This window comes from Balaenoptera borealis, assembly GCF_965194805.1.
Source record: "Balaenoptera borealis genome assembly, chromosome: 8".
Taxonomy (NCBI): Eukaryota; Metazoa; Chordata; class Mammalia; order Artiodactyla; family Balaenopteridae; genus Balaenoptera; species Balaenoptera borealis.
The window spans coordinates 101,113,876-101,138,287 of NC_138865.1; the positions used below are offsets into that span (position 1 = coordinate 101,113,876).

A 24,412-nucleotide genomic window follows, 5' to 3' on the forward strand; every position below is an offset into this window, starting at 1 on the left:
AGCGGTGGCTCATGCTCAAAAAAAGCCTGAACTCTCCAATAGTTTTTGGGGAAGAGTTTTTATAGGCAAAATTTGGGGGGAGGTCTGCAGGGTGTGTGACCTTCCTCTGATTGGTTGGTGGGGAGGTAACAGAGTGGTGTTCCAATAATGTCAATCATCAGCCTTCTGGTTCCAGCCAGTCTGGGGTCCACGTGCTTGTGCTCAGCCTAAAGTGACCATCCTTCACTTGGGTGGGGGCCTTAGTTCTTACAGAAGAACTCAGAGATTTGTATCAGATTGTTACGTATATAGACCCCTTGAGGAGGAAATGGGACGCTGCTTCATGCTGCACTATTGTTTTTCTGTTTTGTTTGTTTTTAAATAACATCTTTATTGGAGAATAATTGCTTTACATGGTGTGTTAGTTTCTGCTGTATAACAAAGTGAATCAGCTATACATATACATATATCCCCATATCCCCTCCTTCTTGTGTCTCCCTCCTACCCTCCCTATCCCACCCCTCTAGGTGGTCACAGAGCACCGAGCTGATCTCCCCGTGCGATGCAGCTGCTTCCCACTAGCTATCTATTTTACATTTGGTAGTGTACATATGTCAATGCCACGCTCTCACTTTGTCCCAGCTTACCCTTCCCCTTCCCCATGTCCTCAAGTCCATTCTCTACGTCTGTGTCTTTATTCCTGTCCTGCCCCTAGGTTCATCAGAACCTTTTTTTTTTTTAAGATTCCATATATATGTGTTAGCATACGGTTTTTGTTTTTCTGACTTACTTCACTCTGTATGACAGACTCTAGGTCCATCCACCTCACTACAAATAACTCAATTTTGTTTCTTTTTATGGCTGAGTAATATTCCATTGTATATATGTGCCACATCTTCTTTATCCATTCATCTGTCGATGGACACTTAGGTTGCTTCCATGTCCTGGCTATTGTAAATAGTGCCAACAAACACATGAAAGGATTCTCAACACCGCTAATTATTAGAGAAATGCAAATCAAAACCACAAAGAGGTATCACCTCACACCAGTCAGCATGGCCATCATCAAAATATCTACAAACAATAAATGCTGGAGAGGGTGTGGAGAAAAGGGAACCCTCTTGCACTGCTGGTGGGAATGTAAATTGATACAGCCACTATGGAGAACAGTATGGAGGTTCCTTAAAAAACTAAAAATAGAACTACCATATGATCCAGCAATTGCACTATTGTTTCCTGACTGCCTTTCCTCTGTTTCTGCATTCCCTCACTCCTCTAATTAGTAGCTGTTTGAATCTGCCCTTTGGAACTCAGGGACAGTCTAGGAGGCTGAAAGCCTTTTCCCTACAAATAAGAAACGGGGGACACAGAAAGACTTTTGGACCCAGGAGGACCCTGAGGGGTCCTGCTCGATTTCAATCCTCCCCCTTTTTTGATACTCCTTAATCTTGAGGGGAACAGGTGTTGGACAAGAAAGGTAATAACTTTTTGGATAGAGAGGTTCTCATAAACTCAGCAGAGGATCTCGGTTTTAGGGGGGCTCGGGTTTAAATGCACAGAGCATGTTTCGCAGGAGGAAGTACATACAATATCTCAGTTATTTAAAATAAATAAATCTGGAGGATTTTGAATCATGAATTATCCTGTCTCTGAAGGATGTACATCCTGAGATTTGTTTGGCCTCTCCAAGAGAGTTGGCTCCGTTCCTAACGAGATTACACAAAAGCCAGGGCCAAGCAGGAGCAGAGAGGGAATAATTGTTACATCTCCTCTGGTAAAGTCACCTTATCAGCTGTGGCCCTGGTGACTGGATGCCTGAGGCTGGAGCATTCAGAAAGGGTTGAGGGATGGCTGCAAATCTGCCCGTAGCATCTGCTGAAGCATTTGTCAGCTCTGCTCATCCGCCTCTGCTGGGAGCCCCTCCAGGCCTCCTTCTTACCCTGGCATTTACAGTCCCACCTGGTCCAGTTCAAACTCTCCCCTCCTCTCCTGTTGGGTGGTCCCACCACAGCTATGATCATGTGGTGGTGATGCAACTGTGAGGACCAAGGTGGGGGGTGGTCAAAGGGAATGCTGCTGGTTCTCAGGACTGGTCACAACCCTCAGGAGAAAGAGGAAATGCTGGGGCAAAGTGCTCGTTTCCAAAGCCAGGGTCTCATCTTGCCCCCAGTGTGACTGCCACAAACAGAGTTTCAGCAATTTTGGGGGCCTCCTGTGCTCTAGGCTCTGGGTTGGACTGCAAAGGGTACTGGGGCAACTGATTCCTAAAAAGCACTTTCAAGGCACTATCTCATTTAATTCTTACATCTCTAGGCACAGAGAGCATTAATGGAAGTTTTCAGATGATGAAACTGAGGCCTGTAGATGTTAATGATATGTTCGTGGTCATACAGCTAGCTTTGGAACCAGAATTTGAACTTGGTTGAGCCAGTTCTTGCCCAGGATGGCTTAGCAGGCGTAGACTCAGTCCCTGAACTCAGGAAACTCACAAGAAATGTATACAAATTACCAGAATGTGATCATGTGTATCAGAGTCCAATGAGGATTTACAGGATGGAGAAATCACAACAAAACTTTAATTTGGGAGAAATGGTCCAGCTGTCTGAGGAAAAGCAATCAGGATATTTGAAAGTATGTTTGTTCTGAAAAATGTTATTAGGTGGACCTGCAAGCTGAATAAACAAAGTTAGACTTCCAGGGATGGAGAGGAAGGTGAACAGTTAAGTTACGATCTGATGGTAGGATTTGGATGTGCAGAGATGGAAGAGACCTATGAGTGTTACTTCCAAAACAGGATCTGTGAAACAAAAGCCAGGAAGGCCTATGAGATAAGAATGAATTTGTAACACAAACCTGAACGTGCAAGAAAGATCATATTGTTTATCTACTTTACATAAAATTACTGTAGGGGTGACACTGAGCCCTATTGCATTCAGCTGTCGGGAAATTAAATTTCAGAGATTGAGAAGGTTCTCTTCCCTCCCCGCCTCCCAGTCCCATCCCCACTCCCAGAGCTAATGACCAGGAGTCATGATGTGAAGCAAAACATTCAGGAACATCTCTGGGCATAGGTGTGCCTCAGGGGCCAGCAACTTTTTCTGTAAAGGACCAGAGAGAAAATATTTCAGGTTTTGCAGGCCAGACAGGACTGTGTCACAACTACTCAACTTTGCCACTGTTGATTGAAAAGAGCCAGAGACAATAGGTAAATGAATGAGCTTTGTTGTGTTCCAATAAGACTTTAATTATGGACACTGAAATTTGAATTTCATATCGTTTTTATATGTCATAATATTCTTCTTTTAATAGTTTTCAAATATTTAAAAATATAAAAAATGTTGTTAGCTTATAGGTCATACAAAAACATGGCGGGCCAACTTTGACCTATGGTGCAACCCCTTCTCTACATGGTTTCCACCAAGATGCCTGTAGACCAAGCTTACACAGATCGTTAAAGTTGGGTGACCCAGTTGCCCCATGGAAATCTTCGCCAGGGCCGAGAGCCTCGGTAGCCAGAGTCCGGAAGACCTTCCTATACTTAACATGGAAATGTCATCTTCCTGGGGTTCTGTGGAGGACGGGCCACAGAGCCCATTACTTACAAAAACTGCAGACATCCATTTCTTCCCTTGGGGAAAAATCTTTGCTTTTTCACAGCCAGGAACTGTATCCTTCAAGCCACTCTACGGCTCCCTTCCCTAGCATTGTATGCTCAATCCTTCAGGACAAAGGAGAAAGTCAGGAAGGGAGGTGGCCTGCAGACAGCTTCTTCTTTAGGCCCTGCGGCAAGGGAGCACAGAGACTTGGTTACCTGCTGGAATGTTGAGTAAGGTACAAAGGAAACAAAGACGAATACCTAAATAAATTATTCTGTCTAGGCCCAGAGCTTTCTAGCCCAGGAGCAAGTTCAGGCCTCTACATTCCAAGCTTAAAAGATCAGGCTGTCCCTCCAGACCTCAGTGGGTACTGGTCTTGGGTGCCCTCAGAAAACCTCTGAAGGGAGGTCAGGATCCTGGTGATAAAGAGGAGAAGTATGTGATTTGGACTTCCCCAGGACACCAGACTCCACTGAAGATGACTCAAGGTCTTGGCTTGGAAGCAACTTAGCAATCACTTTGAACCAGCCACTGGTCCTACCAGCCGCCCACTTCAGGAAGTCTTAGGATATCTGTGGTACAAAGAACAAACACCATCCGATTTCCACTTTCCCCGCAAAAGTTTTTGTTTCTACTTTGGGTGAATTGCTTAAGGTCTGTGGGACTTTAGTCGTAATTCCAAGAAGGAGAGGTCACATGCCACTTTGGTTCTGAAATTGTCTCCAATCCCCCAGCCTAAAGTCGCCTCTTCCCTCCCGATTTCAAAGCACACATGTGTCCATGTCATCGTCATCCCCTTGGCCTATCTCAGACCCCTGTGGTAGCAGAACTGGCTTCAAGCACGGTTCCTGCAGCCACCTGCTCCCCAGTAAGACATCCAGACTTACTGGAAAAGAATGTTCTGTACACAAGGCAATTTGAGATAGGAAAAGTCATCCTCGGAGGGTAGGGATCCGGTAGACATCCAAGCCCAGGAAATGCAAGCAGTTTGCTGGGAAATCACTCTTGTAAAGAGTCCACAGGAGGCAGGGGTCTACTGCCCAGACTTGAATGTCATTGTCTCAAGTGCAAACCATCATCCAGGTTGATTTCTCGCTCCTTATCTGTACACCCATCAACCTTTGACGATAAGCTCATTTTTTATGCTCACATACATCAAACAGGAAAGACTCAACCAGGCCTTATTAAATGGACGAATTAATGAAACTCACTCTCAGGAGCTGAGCCAATACTTGCTTAATTTCCCCCACAGCTCTAGAGAAAGGACATTTTATAATATAGCCCTATTATAGAGCTGTATAAATTCCCCTGGCTTTACTTTTTTTTTTTAACTTGACAAAATGATTCTTAAGTTCAAGATGGCTGCCACACAACTGCTTTCAAGACAGGAAGAGGCAGAAAGGAGAGGCAACAGCCCTCTTTGAACCCTTTATCAGTAAAATAAAAGCTTTCCCAGAAACTCCCCTCGTAGACCTCACTTCAGCCTAATTGGCTAGAACTGTATCCTCTGTCCAACTGGGGCGACAAAGGAGGTTGGGGGTGGAGGCCTTAAGTGTTCACTTCTCCAGCCTCTAACGAAGAGGCGATGGAGGATTTGGATGGGGGTAGGAGGAGTCAACATGAAATTCTGCCACAAATCGCTAAACAATTTTGAAAAATTAAAGCACCGAAGGGGAAACTAGCTCTGTTGTCTACTAAAATATGTTATAAAACCACAGGAATAAAATAAGTGGTACATACAAGATTTAACAGAAATACATAGAAAAGAAGGCATTAGCCCAGATCTTAGTATATGTAACAATTCAATATATGATTGTTTTATTAAAAATTTTGTCACCCCCTGAGCTGGATGATGAAATATGCTTGATGCTGAGCAAACTTTTGAGACTGAATCGGCCATAGCTATCGTTGGAGGGAAAAGTAACCCAGAAGAGGAGAACTCACCATCTACTGCACTGATAGGTTAGACCCCCTCCTCCCTTTGAAACTGACAAAGCGTGAGAAGGGGATGCTGGCGCTAGCCTCCAGGTGATGTTTGAAGATCCCGGAGTCTACGGCTTCTATCTCCCCTGCAACGAGGTTGAGTTTTCCAAGAAAATTGAAGCGGGAACTAAGAACAGTGGAGACTTCAGAGGAAGTAGGAAGAAGAGCTAAAGAGAGTTTAAGGAAAAGAGGGCTCTGAGTGGAGAACTTTCTTTCTGAAGGTAGTAAGGACTTGCCCCTTAAGTTATGTTAGAGAAATGAGTCACCTGAAGAAAGTCTCAGTTACTGCTCCTGAGTAAAAGAGTAAATTTACTCTTCATTAATAGATCTGTGAGTATCCCATTACAGGCCAGCATGTGTTTGGTCCGTGCGAAAACTCTGAGCAGAAAATTCTAGGCGAAGAGAGAGCAACCATTATTATGCCACTTTGTCAAGCTCTGGTAGAAATGATCTTTAAAGGTCATCAATCCCCTTATCAATCCCCTTTTATGGATGATGATGATAAAAATAATAATAGCAGCTAACATTTCATGAGCATTTAGTATGTGCCAGCATTATGGATTATGTAATTTAATCCTCAAAACCACCCCATGGAATTCAGAATTCTGCTGTTGCCAGCCTTTTTTTTTTTTTTTTTTCCAGATTAGGAAGCTGAATGTGTTAAGTTAATCACCCAAGACCACCCAGCTAGTAAGTGATGAACTCAGGGTGCAAACCTTGGTGGAGAGACCCCAGACCTCATGCTCCTAACCCTCATCCTGCTTCCTTTGACAGAACCGCAGCTGGCAGTGAGAGATGAGATTGACAGCAGTAGAGATGGTTCCCCCTGGAATGAGAGATCATGAGGCCAAATATCCTAATTCCCTGCCTCCTTCCATCTCATAGGTTAATACAAAACACCCACTTGTATAAAAACAAGGTCCACTGCTGCATTCAGGATCCATCCAGATTTACAGTGGTTCAAGTGCTCTGGCAAGAACAGGGAGGAGCAGATGTTTTCTAAATTCCTCATATTCAATAAGGAAAGCACATTTCCCTCCTTAAACCCCATCGTTGACAAACAGGGAATTATAGCTTAATGACTGCTTCCAAAAATCTTAGAGGAAACCATAAGCAGAATTTAAAATGTGATCTATGACACCCAAAACCTAAAAGTGACACAGAATAGTAAAATGATAGACAAAGAAATCGGAAGCAAATGCAAACTAAATGCAAGTGGAGACTATAGTTGTTTTTTTTTTAATTTATTTATTTTATTTGTTTATCTTTGGCTGTGTTGGGTCTTCGGTGCTGCGCGCGGGCTTTCTCTAGTTGCGGCGAGCGGGGGCTACTCTTCGTTGCGGTGCGTGGGCTTCTCACTGCGGTGGCTTCTCTTGTTGCAGAGCACGATCTCTAGGCACGCGGGCTTCAGTAGTTGTAGCTCACGGGCTCTAGAGTGCAGGCTCAGTACTTGTGACGCACGGGCTTAGTTGCTCCGCGGTATGTGGGATCTTCCCGGACCTGGGATCGAATCCGTGTCCCCTGCATTGGCAGGTGGATTCTTAACCACTGTGCCACCAGGAAAACATGACAAAAATATAATAAAAAGTAGTTATTATTTTAGATAAAGTAGAATTCAGAAAAAAGAATCAAATTGTAAAAAGGTACATAATTTATAATAATTTATAATTAATATTTAGTAGTCATTATCTTTTATGTATCAAATAACATGACATTAGCAAGTATAAAATAAAAATTGCAGGAAACTTTTACTTAAAAAGTTTTTAAAGTATTTCTACTTAAATGACAAATGTGACAAATTTGTCCACTTAAATGTGACAAATCAGTCTACTTAAATGTGACAAATCAAGCCTGCAATAACAGAAAAAGAAGCAAGGAAAGGAGGAACTGAATTATAAACAATAAGATGAAGATCAATTCAGAAGAGTATGTTGTCTGTAAGATTTGTTTCAGGGCCCTCTGACATTTAGCACAATTGAAGCTGCAGCAAAGATCCTTGTACGTATATAAATACTTACATACCAGTGTCCTTATTTCTTGGAGGTGGATTCCCAAATGTGAGATTTCAAAGCCAAAGATAAATATGTTTTTAGTTGTAATAGATAAAGCTGGATTCCATTCCTAAAGATTGCAGCAACTCACGTTCCTACCATATCATTGGTGCTTTAATGTTTTGCCAATCTAAGTGAAAAACGATATCTCATAATTGCCTTAATTTGTATTACTCTGCCTTCCACATTTATTGGTCATTTGCATTTGTTTTTCTATAAATTTCCTGTTCATGTCCTTACCCACTTAAAATTTGGCTTCTTGGAGTATTTTTCTATTAATTTGCAGGAGCTCTCTGTATATTAGGGCATTACATCTCTATTATATGTATTACTAATATTTTTTCCAACCTGTCATTTGTGACTTTGATTTTGACTTTGGTTTTGGTGTTTTTCAGTATATGAAACAAAATTTTTAATGTAGCCAAGCACATCTGTGTTTTCTTTTATAAATTCTGGGCTTTCTGATTTGCTTAAGAATTCTCCCCTTTTCTAAGTTCATGTATAAGGTCTTCACATTTTCTTCTTTTTTTCACATTTAAAGCTTATATAAATCAGAGATATACTTACCGTAAGTGATGTGTCAGGAAGAGGTCCAATTTCATTTTCCTCATGATGCACAGCCAGTAAATAAATAGATGGGCGCTTTTCCCACTTAATTAATTAATTAATTGATTTTTAATAAATTTATTTATTTTATGTATTTATTTTTGGCTGCATTGGGTCTCCGTTGCTGTGCGCGGGCTTTCTCTAGTTGCGGTGAGCGTGGGCTACTCTTTGTTGCTGTGCACGGACTTCTCACTGCAGTGGCTTCTCTTGTTGTGGAGCATGGGCTCTAGGCGCACGGGCTTCAGTAGTTGTGGCTCGCGGCCTTCAGTAGTTGTGGCTTGCAGGCTCTCGAGTGCAGGCTCAGTAGTTGTGGTGCACAGGCTTAGTTGCCCTGCGGCATGTGGGATCTTCCCGGACCAGGGCTCGAACCCGTGTCCCCTGCATTGGCAGGCAGATTCTTAACCACTGCGCCACCAGGGAAGCCCCCACTTAATTTAAAGGCCACCTTTGTCCTATGTTAATTACTCACAAGTACTCAAGGTTATTTCTGGACTCAATTATGCTTCTAGGATCTATGTATAGATTCTAATGTCGAGTACATATTGTTTTTATTACCATTGCTTCAGAGAATTTTAAATGGTGTTAAATAACAGGTTAGGCAAAATGAAGAGTGAGAAGCTACTGGATTTGGATTTTGGTCCCAAGACCATTGATCACCTTTGTGAGTGCAGTTTCCACGGAGATATGGAGATTGAAGTTAGCTATGGTGGTGTCCAGGAAAGTATAGATAGTACTCTTGAAGAATTTAGCAGTGGGAGGATGGAAGAAGGTGGTATGGTGGGTTGAGTGGAAAGCAGGAAAAAGGAAAATGTTTTAAAGCCCAGGGAAGATTTGTACGTTTGTGGCCCAGAATAAAGGAATCAGTGGAAAGAGCCTAACGGATGACTGAAGATCCACATCTACCAAAGAGTTATAAACATCCCTAAACTTCTTCCCAAAAGAACTAAAATAATGTGATTATCAGAAAATGGTGTTACTTAGTTTCAGGCTCCGTATAATGTGTATTGCCATTAAGGTTTGCCATGTCTCAATTCAACATTAAGCCCTACATTAAAAGAATAAATGAATGAATGAATGAATACATAAATACAATAAAATAAAATCAGCTATATCCTCCCTATTGGTGGAAACAATGATAAAGTTAAGTACGATTCTGAGGACCAACACTGGGGGAGGAAGCTGATGGAAGGAGGCATCACAGGGACTCTGCTTCCTGATAACCAAGGTAGTAAGAATGGTTTTACCTAACATTTGCCTGTTCCCTTTTATTCTGTTCCAAACAGAATTAAACCTGCACCCTGGGGCTCTGGGCAGTGGTTTCCAAACTCAGCTGCACAGTAGAGTTACCTGAGGCCCTTAAAAAAAAAATCTCAATGCCCAGGTGGCACTCCCGACCGATTAAATGAGAGTCACGTGAGACTTGTGTCAGTATTTTTTTAAAGCTTCCCAGATGACTCCAATGTGCACGAAAGCTTGTGAACCACTGATCTGGGGCCTTGGAATCAGCTGACAATGTAATGTTGTTTTCTGAAACTGGGACATGTGAGCTTTGGCAAGGTATAGTGTGAAGAAATATTAGAGACAGATGACCAAGACTGTGTCATGGGACAGAACATAGTCTCTGCAAGCCAGTTTACTTAGAATGTCCTTCAGAGAAAATGCTATTGATACTTTGAATGGGGGTGTTTTCCAAGGGGGGTTTAACATGAGCAGGAGTCAGAGTGTTTGCATAATGGGGTGCTTTGGTCACTGTGCAGGAAAAAAAAAAAGTTTTAAATATCACAGGAAATGAAAGAGAAGCTACTTCTGATATGGAGTTGAATGTGAGAATTTAATTACCAAGAACAAGAAAGGAGTCATTCATTTTGTAGTTTCCTAGGAAGCAAACTCATTTATTTTTCAACTCACCCAGCAGCTAGCATGTTGTTTAAAACAGCTGCCAAGAGGCATTTAAAAATTAACTGTACAACAAATTGTTTTGACACACAAGCACCTAGAAAAAACACATGTTCACACCCACCTTAAAATCAGAGTTTCCAAAACTAAAATCATATTTACTGGGAAACAAAATGAGTCATACTGAAATTTGAAAAAACAGAGCACTAAGGTGTCACGCTGACAGCTGAGAAGCTAAAAGAAATATTTGCTAGTGTTTGAATGTTATTTCCAGGGGTCAGTCTTTTTGTGATCTCTTAACTAGAGAACAGGAAATTGAGTTTCTCACCCAGAGAATCCTCTAATAATGAGAGATTTTTGCTTTTACGTAATTGTGTGTACACAAAGAATTTCCAAGCTTAAGATTTTTTTTTTTTTAATTTTGGCCGCACCCGAGGCATGCAGGATCTTAGTCGCCTGACCAGGGATGGAACCCATGCCCCCTGCAGTGGAAGCGCCGAGTCTTAACCACTGGACTGCCAGGGAAGTCCCCAGGCTTAAAAATTTGCAGTACAAAGATCTGGGTTAGAATTCCAACTCTGCTAGGTACTGGTAGGTGACCTTGGATAGTGATTTAACTGCTTCTAAACCTCAGTTTTATCATCTTTAAAGTAGGGATAATGATAATTATGACGATGATACTTAGATATCCACAGCATATGTTGTTCACAAAATGCATAACTCCACGCCTAGCACAAGATAAGCATTTAATAGATGGTGATCATCCCTCTAGCCTTATCCTATTTATAAACTAAGAGACCCAGAGAAATGCCCTTATCTGTCACTGTCTGTTATGTAAAGCTCATATAGACACAGATGAAATGTTTTGGCTTTAATAAAAGACACGTGGTGGGGCCACTGGGGTAGACAGGGCAGGGGGCTGGAGTTGCCAGTTGCCTGTCCTTCTCTTTTTTTTTTAATTTTTTAAAAATTCATTTATTTATTGGTTGCATTTGGTCTTGGTTGCTGCGTGTGGGCTTTCTCTAGTTGCTGTGAGCGGGGGCTATTCTTCCTTGCGGTGCGCGGGTTTCTCATTGTGGTGGCTTCTTTTGTTGCGGAACACGGGCTCTAGGCATGCAGGCTTCAGTAGTTGTGGCACGTGGGCTCAGTAGTTGTGGCTTATGGGCTCTAGAGCGCATGCTCAGTAGTTGTGGTGCACGGGCTTCAGTAGTTGTGGCGCACAGGCTTCAGTAGTTGTGGCTCACGGGCTTAGTTGCTCTGCGGCATGTGGGATCTTCCCAGACCAGGGATCGAACCCATGTCCCTGCACTGGCAGGCAGATTTTTAACCACTGCGCCACCAGGGAAGTCCCTGCCTGTCCTTTTTTCTTTTGTTTTTTTTTTAAATAAATTTATTTATTTTATTTTTATTTTTATTTTTGGCTGCGTTGGGTCTTCGTTGCTGTGCGTGGGCTTTCTCTAGTTGTGGCGAGTGGGGGCTACTCTTCGTTGTGGTGTGCAGGCTTCTCATTGCAGTGGCTTCTCTTGTTGTGGAGCAGGGGCTCTAGGCACACTAGCTCAGTAGTTGTGGCTCGCGGGTTCTAGAGCACAGGCTCAGTAGCTGTGGTGCACGGGCTTAGTTGCTCTGCGACATGTGGGATCTTCCCAGACCAGGGCTCGAACCTGTGTCCCCTGCATTGGCAGGCAATTCTTAACCACTGCTCCGCCAGGGAAGTCCCCTGCCTGTCCTTTTAATGGAAATTTAAAAAAATATTTGTAGGAAATATTTACTAAACTAATCCCAAGACTCCAGTCCCTTGGGTATTCTGGGATTTGGGGCCAAGCGCAATCAGGTGCTCTCACGTGAGTAGATGGAGCAGCGAACTGGGCTCTGCCTTGGGGCTCATGGTCTGATATGAGAAATAACTCGGGTAAATTAATAAATAGGGTGATTCCAGGAAAAAAAAAGACCTGTGGTTTCATTTAGACATGCAGTATTCTGAATCTTCACTCTGATTCCTCAGCTGGGACTACTCTCCTTCTGAAGTCCTGCTCCTCTGTCTTGGTTACCCTAGTGCCCTATATCCAGTGAAAAACTAAAAATACACTGAGTATAAACTATTGGTTTATTTTAAAATTTTCCAGATTCCCTTGGAGACATACCATCTCCCATCAGCATATCAGCTCATGCTTGCTTTCTCCTTAATCTCTGCTGCCACCACCATTTCCATAATCCAAACTCCTTTGAACCTCAAATGCCCCATCTTCAGTGCCACCAGGTACTGCCTTTTGGGACATTCATTATTTCAGTAATATTTTCACAGTCTTTCCTTCTGCCCCAGATTCCTCCATCAATTCATGGCTTTTCTAATAGTTTTTCACACTCCCAAATATGGGGACCCTCATCTTTACTTCATTTTATTATTTTTTTAATTAAATTTTCATTTTATATTGGAGTATAGTAGATTTACAACTTTATGTTAGTTTCAGGTGTACAGCAAAGTGATTCAGTTATACCTAGGACTTTATAAACACGTAAATCTCAAATTTTTCAAATATTGCTTCTCCTCCATTCTCTTTATTCTCTCTTCTGAAATTCTGATTATATGTATTTCAGACCTTCACATTCCACCTCCGTATCTCAATCCCTCTTTACATTTTACACATCCTTTTCTGTCTGTGCTTTAGATCTGTCTTCCTGGTTTGCTAATTTTCTCTTCAGCTGTATTTAATATTCTGTTTAACCCATCTACTAAGAAAGGTTTTTCTAAAAATATTTGTGTTTCACTGCTAAAAATTATATTTGATTAAAAAAAATTTTTTTTTCAGCTGCTAAAAAAGCCATATGGGGGCTTCCCTGGTGGTGCAGTGGTTAAGAATCTGCCTGCCAATGCAAGGAACACAGGTTCGAGCCCTGGCCCGGGAAAACCCACATGCCACGGAGCAAGCCTGTGCGCCACAACTACCGAGCCTGCGCTCTAGATCCCATGCGCCACAACTACCGAGCCTGAGCTCTAGAGCCCGTGCGTCACAACTACTGGGCCTGCGAGCCACAACTACTGAAGCCCGCGCGCCTAGAGCCCGTGCTCCGCAACAACAGAAGCCACCACAATGAGAAGCCCACATACCACAACGAAGAGTTGCCCCCGCTCGCAGCAACCAGAGAAAAGCCCGCATGCAGCAACGAAGACCCAATGGAGCCAAACATAAAATAAATAAATTTATTTAAAAAAAAAAATGATGGCAGAAGTACATGTTAACCCCAAACCCTACGCCAACACAAGCAGGAACGAAAATGAACCAAAAGCAAGGAAAAGTATTAATACTTTAAGTAGGCTGTAGCTGGGAAAGGCCTCAACACTATACACCCTGAAGAACGCAGCCTTTATAATGCCATTTGGAACAAACTGATTTGCATGACCTGACAGCAGTTTCTAGCTCGTGACCACAGTGCGGTGTTACTGACTGTAACTGGAGTCAGTTCTGAAGGTTCCCACCAGTATGAGTCCTGAGGGCATGGACTAGCTGCTGGAAGAATAAGAAACACTCCCACTGGGGCCCATTGACCCATCATTGATTGCTAAGGGACCCAGTGTTGCAAGAGATACTTGCCTGCCAAGCACATCATTTTTTCTCTGTCATCATTTCCTATCAGATTGGGGCAGTGTCTAGAGGCAAGGACTACTTCACAATCCCAGAGAACATTGAATAATCCTATGCTGACACATTTGGAAAACTAGATGGGAAGAGATGCATAATTACTATCTATCTACATAGCTGAAGTAGCATATTTTAAATGTCCTCGGCCAGAGAAAGAAGGAATTCTTGCCAATTAACAAATACCAATGGACTGCTGCTTTGAATAGGTAACGCAGGAGAGAAAACTAGAGATATCAAAATTGATTTTTAAAAAGTTCTCAAATAAAGTATTGGGTTGGCTAAAAGGTTCGTTCGGTTTTTTCTGTAAAATGGTCTAACAGCACTTAGTTGTCTTTAACTTCATTCGAAACAATTTTGTTAGATTGTATGTGACAGCTGTCATATCAGCGTGCATTTAAAAAAAGACATCGAAATTGGTGAATTTTTGTGTAGCCATTTTAATATTGAAGCTGGAAGAAAAAAAGCAACATTCTTGGCATATTATGCTTTATTATTTCAAGAAAGGTAAAAACACAACCAAAACGCAAAAAAAGATTTGTGCAGTGTATAGAGAAGGTGCTGTGACTGATCAAATATGTCAAAAGTGGTTTGCGAAGTTTCGTGCTGGAGATTTCTCACTGGATGATGCTCCACGGTAGGGTAGACCAGTTGAAGTTGATAGCGATCAAATGAGATATTAATTGAGAACAATCAACATTATACCATGCGGGAGATAGCCGACATCCTCAAAATATCCAAATCAAGCGATGAAAACCATTTGCACCAGCTTGGTTATGTTCATCGCTTTGATGTTTGGGTGCCACATAAGCTAAGCGAAACAAACCTTCTTGACCTTATTTCCACATGCGATTCTCTACTGAAACGTAACAAAAATGTTCCATTTTAAAACAAATTGTGATGGGCAAAGAAAAGTGGATACTGTACAATAATGTGGAACAGAAGAGATCGTGGGGCAAGAGAAATCAACCACCACCAGCCACACCAAAGGCCAGTCTTCATCCAAAGAAGGTGATGTTGTGTATATGGTGGGATTGGAAGGGAGTCCTCTATTATGAGCTCCTTCCGGAAAACCAAATGATTAATTCCAACAAGTACTGTTCGCAACTGAAAGCAGCACTTGACGAAAAGCGTCCGGAATTAGTCAACAGAAAACACATAGTCTTCCATCAGGATAATGCAAGACCCCATGTTTCTTTGATGACCAGGCAAAAACTGTTACAGCTTGGCTTGGAAGTTCTGATTCACATGCTGTATTCACCAGACATTGCACCTTCAGATTTCCATTTATTTTGGTCTTTACAAAATTCTCTTAATGGAAAAAATTTCAATTCCGTGGAAGACTGTAAAAGGCACGTGGAAGAGTTCTTTGCTCAAAAAGATAAAAAGTTTTGGGAAGATGGAATTATGAAGTTGCCTGAAAAATGGCAGAAGGTAGTGGAACAAAACGGTGAATACATTCAATAAAGTTCTTGGTGAAAATGAAAAATGTGTCTTTTATTTTTACTTAAAAACCAAAGGCATTTTTTTGCCAACCCAATATTAACAAATAGAATCTGGGAGCAGATTTAAATAATAATTTACCATGACTATGACTGTGTATTACAAGAATGCAAAGGTGGCTAAATGCTTGAAAATTTGTATTAATGTTGACCAAAGGGGGAAAATCATATAATCCCATGGTAGATTTCAATAAAACATTCATAAAATTTAATGTCCATTCTTGATAAATGTTCTTTGTAAAATGGGATTAGGTGAATAATTTCCTTACTATCAAAACATATCTTATACCAAAAGCCAATATCAAGCTTAGCAATTAAGCACTTATAATTTCTATAATATGACATTGCTTTTATGTGATAGACATTGCAGTTAGACAAAAGAACAAAATAAGAGGTTTAACTATTGGAATGAAGAAGACAAAATTATCATCATTTGCAGATAATAGAAAGCATAAGATTCAGCAGAAAATTACTGAAAATTAAAAGAGTAAAAGAGAGTTGAGAAAGTTTTGATGATATAATATTAATATTCAAAAATCAAAAGTCTTATAATATATAAGAAATATAACCCAAATTTAATCCATTTTAAAAGTACAAAACATAAAATTATACAAATAAATTTGAATTATGTGAAAAAAAGAGAAAATTACCAAGAAATAGAAGATAATATATGACTAAGTGAAAAGGCATCCCCTGTGAGTGCACAGAAATATTCTCATATAAATTCTTCCAAAATAATTGAGAAAATCCCTTTTCTGGTCAAAATCCCTACATGATATTTACAGAAAGAAGCATATTTCAAAGTATTGTATGAAAAAAATGTGGTATCTCAAATCAATGGTGATTGGGAAAAGATAATCACATAAATAATTGTGCTATTTTAACTGCAGTGAATAGTGTGAAAGAAAAATACAGGTTGGTGTGAAATGTTTTAAATAAAATGTGGGTTCTTGTTTCATTCATTACACAAAATAAATTCCAAATACAGCAAATGCTTTAAAGTAAAAACCAAAATTACATAAGAACTAGGAGGGAGACTGGACAAATATTTTTATAATCGTGGGTGGAAAGTCTATCTGAACATGTCATGACAGCCGGTGATCACAAACAAAAGATTAATAACCTCAACTATGTAACAGTGAAAACTTTCCAATGGCAAAAACAGACAAGAGCCCTATAAATAAAGTTGAAAGACAAAGGACAAATGTGGGAAAATATGTGCAATACAAATGACAGACAACTTGCTGCTACTCTGGTATGAAAAGAGTTGTGTAGTCATTGAGAAAACATCATTATTCCTCCCAAGGGAAAAAGTATCGGTTCTTTAGCGGATAGAATTTTTCTCCTGTCTCTACTGACCTGTTCCCACAGACTCTGAAGATGAAGGAAGAGGGATGACCAATGGCAGTTCCTATCACTCACTCCTGCCAGGATCGTCCCAGCGCCCTTCACACACACACACACACACACACACACCATGTGAACATACCATACACACATACACCACACAATACACACATATGCACATACAACAGACAACACACACATGCAGCCATGTACCATACACACACCCCACATGAACATACCACATACACACGCACCACACAATACACACGTGTGCACACACAACACACATATGCACACATGTACCATACACACTATACACACCCCACGTGAACATACCATACACACATGCATCACACAATAACACATGTGTGCACACACAACAGACAACATAAATATGCACACATGTACAATCCACACACACTCATGCCCTTTGGGCAATTTATTGAGGAATCATAACTGCCTGTTTGTGGTGTGTACCTTCCAGGAATACTGTTCAGCTGTTTCTAAGCTTTGCATTCTTTCTGGATCCAGACATTGCCCTGGGATGTGGTCGTGGACGGGACATGTCCTGTCTGCCCCAGAGTGGATTCAGTGCCTAGAGGAACACCGCAGCCTATTTCCCAATTCCAGTCACTGGAAAGGCTTTCCTCCCTCTGCAGAAGGGCTCTGCTTTTGTGAAACGAAGCCAGAATGAACAGTGAGCTGAAGCCCAGTCCTCCTCAGGTTCTGCCGTTAGGTGGTCTTAGTCCCCGATGGTTTTAGGAAACCCCCTTCCCTTCCCAGGTTTGGCAAGGTCTTCACGGGGGACTTGGGGAAGGGGGCCTCCAATCATGAGTGACTGCAGAGGAAGCCAACATGGACCATAAACTGTCATATGACAACTTGTCCAGCCACGATGACAGAAATTCCCCAGAATGTATCTAATCGAGGGACAAGGTCCCTGTGGCAACAGTCACCTGTGGAGGTCACTTGTGGAGGTCCACATGACTTCAGTTCTGTGGAGGCCCAATACTGCTGGAATCCCCCTTTGAAGATTGCCGTCAGAGCCTGAAGCACATTTTTTGCGGGTGTTCTGAGTCCATAAGTGAAATGTTTTTCAGATTGTATTCAATTTTTGGAAATAGGTAAAAGCCATTTGCCACATGTTCTAGTGTTTTTGTTTTTGTTTTTTGGCCATGCCAGTGGCATGCGGGATCCCGACCAGAGATTGAACCCATGCCCCCTGGACCGCCAGGGAAATCCCCCCAACATGTTCTAGCTTGTAAAAGAAATGTCCATAGAGAACGGATTTGTGGTTGCCAAGGGGGAGGGAGGGTGGAGGAGGGATGGAGTGGGACGTTGGGGTTAGCAGATGCAAATTATTTTATATATACAATGGTAAACAACTAGGTCCTACTGTATAGCACAAGGAACTATATTCAACATACTGTGATGAACCTTAATGGAAAAGAATATTAAAAAAGGATGTATAAGGCTTCCCTGGTGGCTCAGTGGTTAAGAATCCGCCTGCCAATGCAGGGGACACGGGTTCGAGCCCTGGTCCGGGAAGATCCCACGTGCCGCGGAGCAACTAAGCCCGTGCGCTACAACTACTGAGCCTGTGCTCTAGAGCCCGCGTGCCACAATTACTGAGCCCGCGAGCCACAACTACTGAAGCCCGCGCACCTAGAGCCCGTGCTCCGCAACAATAAAAGTCACTGCAATGAGAAGCCCGCGCACCGCAACGAAGAGTAGCCCCAGCTCACTGCAGCTAGAGAAAGCCCCCGCGCAGCAACGGAGACCCAACACAGCCAAAAATAAATAAAATAAATTATTTTTTTTAAAAAAAAGAATGTATTTTTTAAAAAAAGAATGTATATGTAACTGAATCACTTTGCTGTACAGTAGAAATTAACACAACATTGCAAATCAACTATACTACAATAAAAAAAAATTAAAGAAATGTCCAACTGGTTAAGTTTTAATGATACATGTTTTATATGCATATATAATGTTTTCACCGTATGTAGAGAAACAGAGACAGAAAACCGTGAGGTAATAAAACTGCTTGATGTTCTTTGGTAGCTCATAAACAAATTCTGAAGGCAATTCCCAAAGGGGATTTCTAAAGATTTTTCAAACACTAATAGCATCACTGGAATAAGTGTTTATTTAGTTTTTCAAAGTACTTCGAAGAAGTATATTTAAATGAATATCTAGTATGTTTGGGGGAAAAAAGTCTCATTAGAGTCACAAATTGTGTAGCGGATGTTCTCTTCTTTCTAAATGTTATTTTCAAAGGCTTAATAAGCATATCTTCCCCTTCTTATATGTACCTCCCTGCATCCCTCCAGCACCCAGCCAATCCAATGCACCATCAACTCCTTCATTTTTACTTTGGTAATGTCTCTCTTACGTTGGTCCATCCCTCTATTGTGATCTTTAATGTCTCTTCGTGAAATTTCCTGCCTTTGTTCATATTCTTATACCCCTCCCCCCTTCCATTACTGGAATTTCCCTCCTAGTCTTCTCTGCCTGATAAAACCCTCCTAATCCTTCAAGGTCCAGCTCAAACTCTACCTGAGTAACCTTTGCTACCCCCTTCCCTCTTCCTCTTCTTTGCACCCCTTCCCTCTTGTCTTTCTGCTTGCCATTCTGCTTGTAGTGTAGAAACTCCATCACTGAAGGCATTCAGTAAAATATTTGCTGGGTGTTGTGAAATGAAGGTTGGACTGATGTCTCAATCAGAGGGGAAATTCAGGGTCAAATGAAAGCAGATGACGTCAGCTTCTTTCAGCTGGGCAAGAGTCCAGTCTGCTCACAATGAATGCTAAACTAACAGGACGGGACTAGATTTCACACTTCCAGTCTCATTTCTTTGAAAGAGTACTGGGAAGTTTCCTGGCTATACTCCAGATAGAGGACACACATCAAATCCTCCTTAGGGTTTAAGAAACATGCCTCAGACAGATATGATCCATTGGAAGCTATCAATTAGAGAAGAGTAGTATTAGGCAAGAAAAGAAAAAAGCGTTACCTGGGAATAGAAAGGTTGAAGACACAGGCTGTGTGAGCTAGGATGGAAATCACACCTAGCCTTTGGACAGTGAACATTTTGATCAGCTGTCTGATGTCCACCTGGCTTCCTACTCCCATGTTATGTTCTTCATTTCTTGCTTCATTTTTGCTGGTGCAAGAAAAATTAAAATATAGGTGTGACTTCCAGAGAAAAATAACAGCAGAACTTGTGAATTGTCTGATCATTCTTTTCCCCTTGCAGGAGGATCTTACAGTTTTTGTTATTGATATAGTAAGCCTATTAACTCATTTTTTTAATTGATTTTAAACAGCTTTTATTCTTTTTTTAAACTAATTTTTATTGGAGTACGGTTGCTTTACAATATTGTGTTAGTTTCTACTGTACAGCAAAGTGAATCAGCTATACGTATACATATATCCCCTCTTTGTTGGATTTCCTTCCCATTTAGGTCACCACAGAGCACTGAGTAGAATTCCCTGAGCTATACAGTAGGTTCTCATTAGTTATCTGTTTTATACATAGCATCAATAGTGTATATATGTCAATCCCAATCTCCCAATTCATCCCACCTGCCCCTTTCCCCCTTAGTATTCATACGTTTGTCCTCTACGTCTGTGTCTCTATTTCTGCTTTGCAAATAAGATCACCTACACCATTTTTCTAGATTCCACATATATGTGATAATATACAATATTTGTTTTTATCTTTCTGACTTACTTCACTATATATGACAATCTCTAGGCCCATCTACGTCTCTACAAATAACCCAGTTTCGTTCCTTTTTATGGCTGAGGAATATTCCATTGTATATAGGTACCACATGTTCTTTATCCATTCCTCTGTTGATAGACATTTAGGTTGCTTTCATGTCCTGGCTATTGTTAATAGTGCTGCAATGAATACTGGGGTGCATGTGTCTTTTTGAATTATGTTTTTCTCTGGGTATATGCCCAGTAGTGGGATTGCTGGGTCATATGGTAGTTCTATTTTTAGTTTTTTAAGGAACCTCCATACTGTTCTCCATAGTGGCTGTATCAACTTACATTCCCACCAACAGTGCAAGAGGCTTCCCTTCGTTGTTAATCATATTTATTGCAAACAATCGTTCCCCAAATGGTTAGACATTGATTCCCACACTTCCCTAATAATCTATCACTCCCCACTAATTTGAAATCACTACCAAGCTCTATACTTAGCAGGAAGGACCACCAATAATGCACTTTGCCAAATGACAGGCTCAAAAGGTGGGCTCGAGGGTGGACCCAGAGCAACTCCAAGCCAAATGGACAGTGACATTCCGCAAACTGGTAGTTAAAAAACCAAAAAGCCTGTGGTGATTCAGCAAGCTTACTCCTGAGAATAATAATAATAATAAAATCTAAGTACTTTTGTCTTAGAGTACGTGGCATAAGTATTGAGTTCAGAGCATTTCCAAAACACAGTATAACTCAGGCTAACTTAAGCTATGATTTCTTTCATTGGGTGTCAAATCCCATCCCTGTGTGCTATGGATTTTTTTTTTTTAAAGCTTTCTTTTCACTGTAAGTATTCATTATAAATCTTATAAACATAGATTTAAATGATTCTAGTGGCCTATCACCACCCTCAGAGTGGGGTTCCTGGGGAATCTCTTCAGACTTAGATAGGAATTCACTAAGATCAGAGAATTTTGGAGCTTCTCGGTTGAAATGCTTAAAAGTTCAGCATAGCTACGCAGCCTCTCCTTCAGGCTCAAGTCTCAGGCTCTCATTCCACTCAGAAAGCATCGGTTCAAAATACGTGGTTTTCCCTGTTGCTCAGTTCTAACAATTTCTTTTTCTTTCAGTTTACCAGAATGCAGCATGGTGGTTGATGAAGCAAACAATTACCCAAAGCAGGAGTCATATAGCAAAAAAAAGGTATGCAAAGCAGGAGTCATATAGCAAAAGAAGGTATGCAAAGCAGGAGTCATATAGCAAAAAAAGGTATGCAAAGCAGGCGTCATATAGCTAAAAAAGGTATGCAAAGCAGGAGTCATAGAGCAAAAAAAGGTATGCAAAGCAGGTGTCATATAGCTAAAAAAGGTATGCAAAGCAGGCGTCATATAGCTAAAAAAGGTAAGTCAGTTTGGAAACTTTATCAGAGTTTCCAAAAATGCAGGCTAATACACAGCAGCAGACTAGAAGTAGTCCAAACAATTTATTCTTGGGAAACTGGTGAAGGCCCAGGAATTAAGGGCAACGACCTGGGTGACAAAGCTGACGAAAGCTGGGTGGACAATAAAGGGCCAGTTGGCAACTCACTTGCAGGCAGAGGCTGAGGATGATGAGCTGGCCAGCCAAGCGTGGAAAGCTATGAGTGCAATACAATCGATACAGACCACAGTCCCAGGTCAAGTGTAGAATAAACACAAGTATCCCTCCAATGCACATAGGCAGCCCTCCGAGACACACAGGTAACTCCCCAAGTCTGTTGGGCACTGTGTGTCCCTCCAGGAAAGCAGACCGCCTCCTGCCGTCCAGAAGTAGGTCTCTGTTTCTTCTGTCTCATCCAGTGACAAGCCTTAGTCTTTCCATGCCTGGCTCACAGTGAAACTCACGTGCCCTCCCAGCTGTATCTCCAGTGTAGGTTCCAGTTCTGTTCTAGCTCCGCCCCGATTTGAGTGATCTCTTTACAGAGGTCTGCAGGGGTCTCAGCAGCAGCCTGCATGTTGAGGGAGAGGAAGTCAGAGGAGTGGCTGCAGAGAGGAGGGGAAGTGGGGGAAAGGGGCTGACACCAGAGGTGTGTTACAGCTGGACACTGAGATGCAGTCTCACGAGGTCAGTATGGGGGCTGGTCCTTTTACCTTTGCGGAGTTCCTTCAGCTTCCATCTAATCCAGTGAGCTGTTCCAGATGCACAAACTCAGATTGATATTCAGACCAGATAGCTATGTGTTAATTTTCTACAAGAAATCCAGTAAAAATGCTCATGAATGCTGATCACAGGCAGTCAAGTCAGACTCAGCTGTTTTGTGTCCTTGGCGGCAAGCTGCAGACAGGCTGGAGTCTTTGAGTCTGGCAGCCCCGTGCACCATCTCCCTTACAGGGCCACACGCAGTACGGACGTTTATAATCTCTGGCCAGGACCAAGACACTGTCTTCCTTGTTCGGTGCAAGAGATGCGCTGCCCAGCTGCTGCCCCTTCCTAGGTCTTGTGATAACAATTCCCCTTTCCTGGGCTCTGCCCCTCTTTGGCCAGAAAGCAGCATGGCGGAAAGCCTCATGGTTGTCCCTGACCATCCCAGCACAGCAAAGCGTCAGTGTCTGCATCATCTGGTGTTCATCTCTGTGAGATCTCAATTCACAGTGATCATCCCAAGACAACCCAAATTCCCTCTGGTTCTTGGAGCTGAGCCCTCTTTCAGGTTCTAAGGTTCACTCTTCACTGGAAGGCCCCTTGGACAGAAGGAATCACAGCTTGTGGCAAGAGCTGTACGTGCTTTGCCCTTTGTCTCAGCCATTCTTGGCTGCACACAGCTACTGCCAAGTCCTTGGTTATGGAGGGTCTTGGGGCTGGGAAGGACCTTTGTGCTCTCCAGCGCTGGTCCCTGGAGCTCTCACCACCCTCCGGAAGCCTTGAACCTGGTCAATGTTGCCTTACCCTGCCCAGCCCACCAAGACGCAGGATGGCCCTTTACAGGGACTATAGGGCAACTAACCCTACAGGCCATACACTAGGCTCACTAGAGTTTGGCGGAAATAGACTTTTGCAGGCCAAGTTCACAAATCCTGAATCCTGCTAACCCAAAGGCTAGGAGATGGGACACATGCCCATGGACCCAGGGAAATGGTGTTCTTTCCCTTCCCCAAATCTCTGTGCCTTGCTCAAGGGAACGCAACCAGTCCAAGGGGAGATGGCAGTCTTCCAGACCCAGTTACCTTCCTGAAACCTCTGGCCATTGGTCACTTCCACCCCTGGCAGCCTTGGTACCTCTCCATAGAGAAAATAGAAGTATTCCTAGGCTTTTGCTATAAAGTTAAGTAGCCCTGTCAGAAGAACCTAGGAAAAATTGTGGTAGAATTTAAAGTCTATAACTGATTTTTTCTTTAGTAACTTATGGTAAGCAAAATTCTATGAGATGACCCTCATAATCTCTGCCACTTGGTGTCCACAGCCTGTGTAATTTTTTCCCCTTGAGTGTGACTTAGTTCTAACCAACAGAATATGGAAAAAGTGAAGGGCTTTTGCAGATGTAATTAAGGTTCCAAATTAGTTGCTTTTTGGTTAGTTAAAGGTAGATTATCCTGGGTGGGCCTGACTTAGTCAGATGAAAGCCCTTTAAAAGAAGAATTCGGCCCTCCCTGTACTCAGAGATTGTCCTTGCTGACTTGATGAATTGGGCAGCCTGTTTAGGAAACCCACCTGGCAAACAACTGCAAATGGCCCTCTAGGAACTATGACTGGCATCTAGGGCCCGAGGACAGCTTCCAGCTGACAGCCAGCAAAAAGTTGGGACCTTCAGCCATACGACCACAAGGAAATGGATTCTGCCAACACTATGAATAAGCATGGAAGGGGTATCTTCCCCTGTCAAGCCTCTTGATGAAGATGCAACCTAGCCAACACCTTCCTTGCAGACTTGTGATACGCTGAGCAGAGAAACCAACTAAACCAAACCTGGATTCCTGACCCATAAAAACTGGAGGATAATAAATGTGTAGTAGTTTAAGCCATTACGTTTGTGGTAAGTTGTTACACAGCAATAAAAAAATAAAAAAGCATATATAGTCTTTGCTATAATTCTCTCTCAAATATTTCATCTTCTAGTTTCTAGTTGT

The 24,412-nt window shown here is 42.0% G+C and overlaps 1 protein-coding gene across 14 annotated transcripts in view; it reads right to left on the reverse strand.

Annotated features, from left to right (window-relative positions):
* Positions 1-330: 330 nt before the first annotated feature.
* SUSD1 (sushi domain containing 1) overlaps positions 331-24,412 on the reverse strand; it is a 161,823-nt gene continuing 137,741 nt past the window's right edge. For 2 of the 14 annotated variants that reach the window (XM_082403940.1, XM_082403938.1), the window contains exons 14-15: positions 19,612-19,761; positions 7,041-7,106 (exon numbers count right to left, since the gene is read on the reverse strand). In XM_082403940.1, the coding sequence (XP_082260066.1) occupies positions 7,100-7,106; positions 19,612-19,761 (157 nt within the window). In that variant the 3' untranslated portion in view covers positions 7,041-7,099. The other 12 variants (XM_082403933.1, XM_082403951.1, XM_082403946.1 and 9 more) reach the window with 7 other exon arrangements.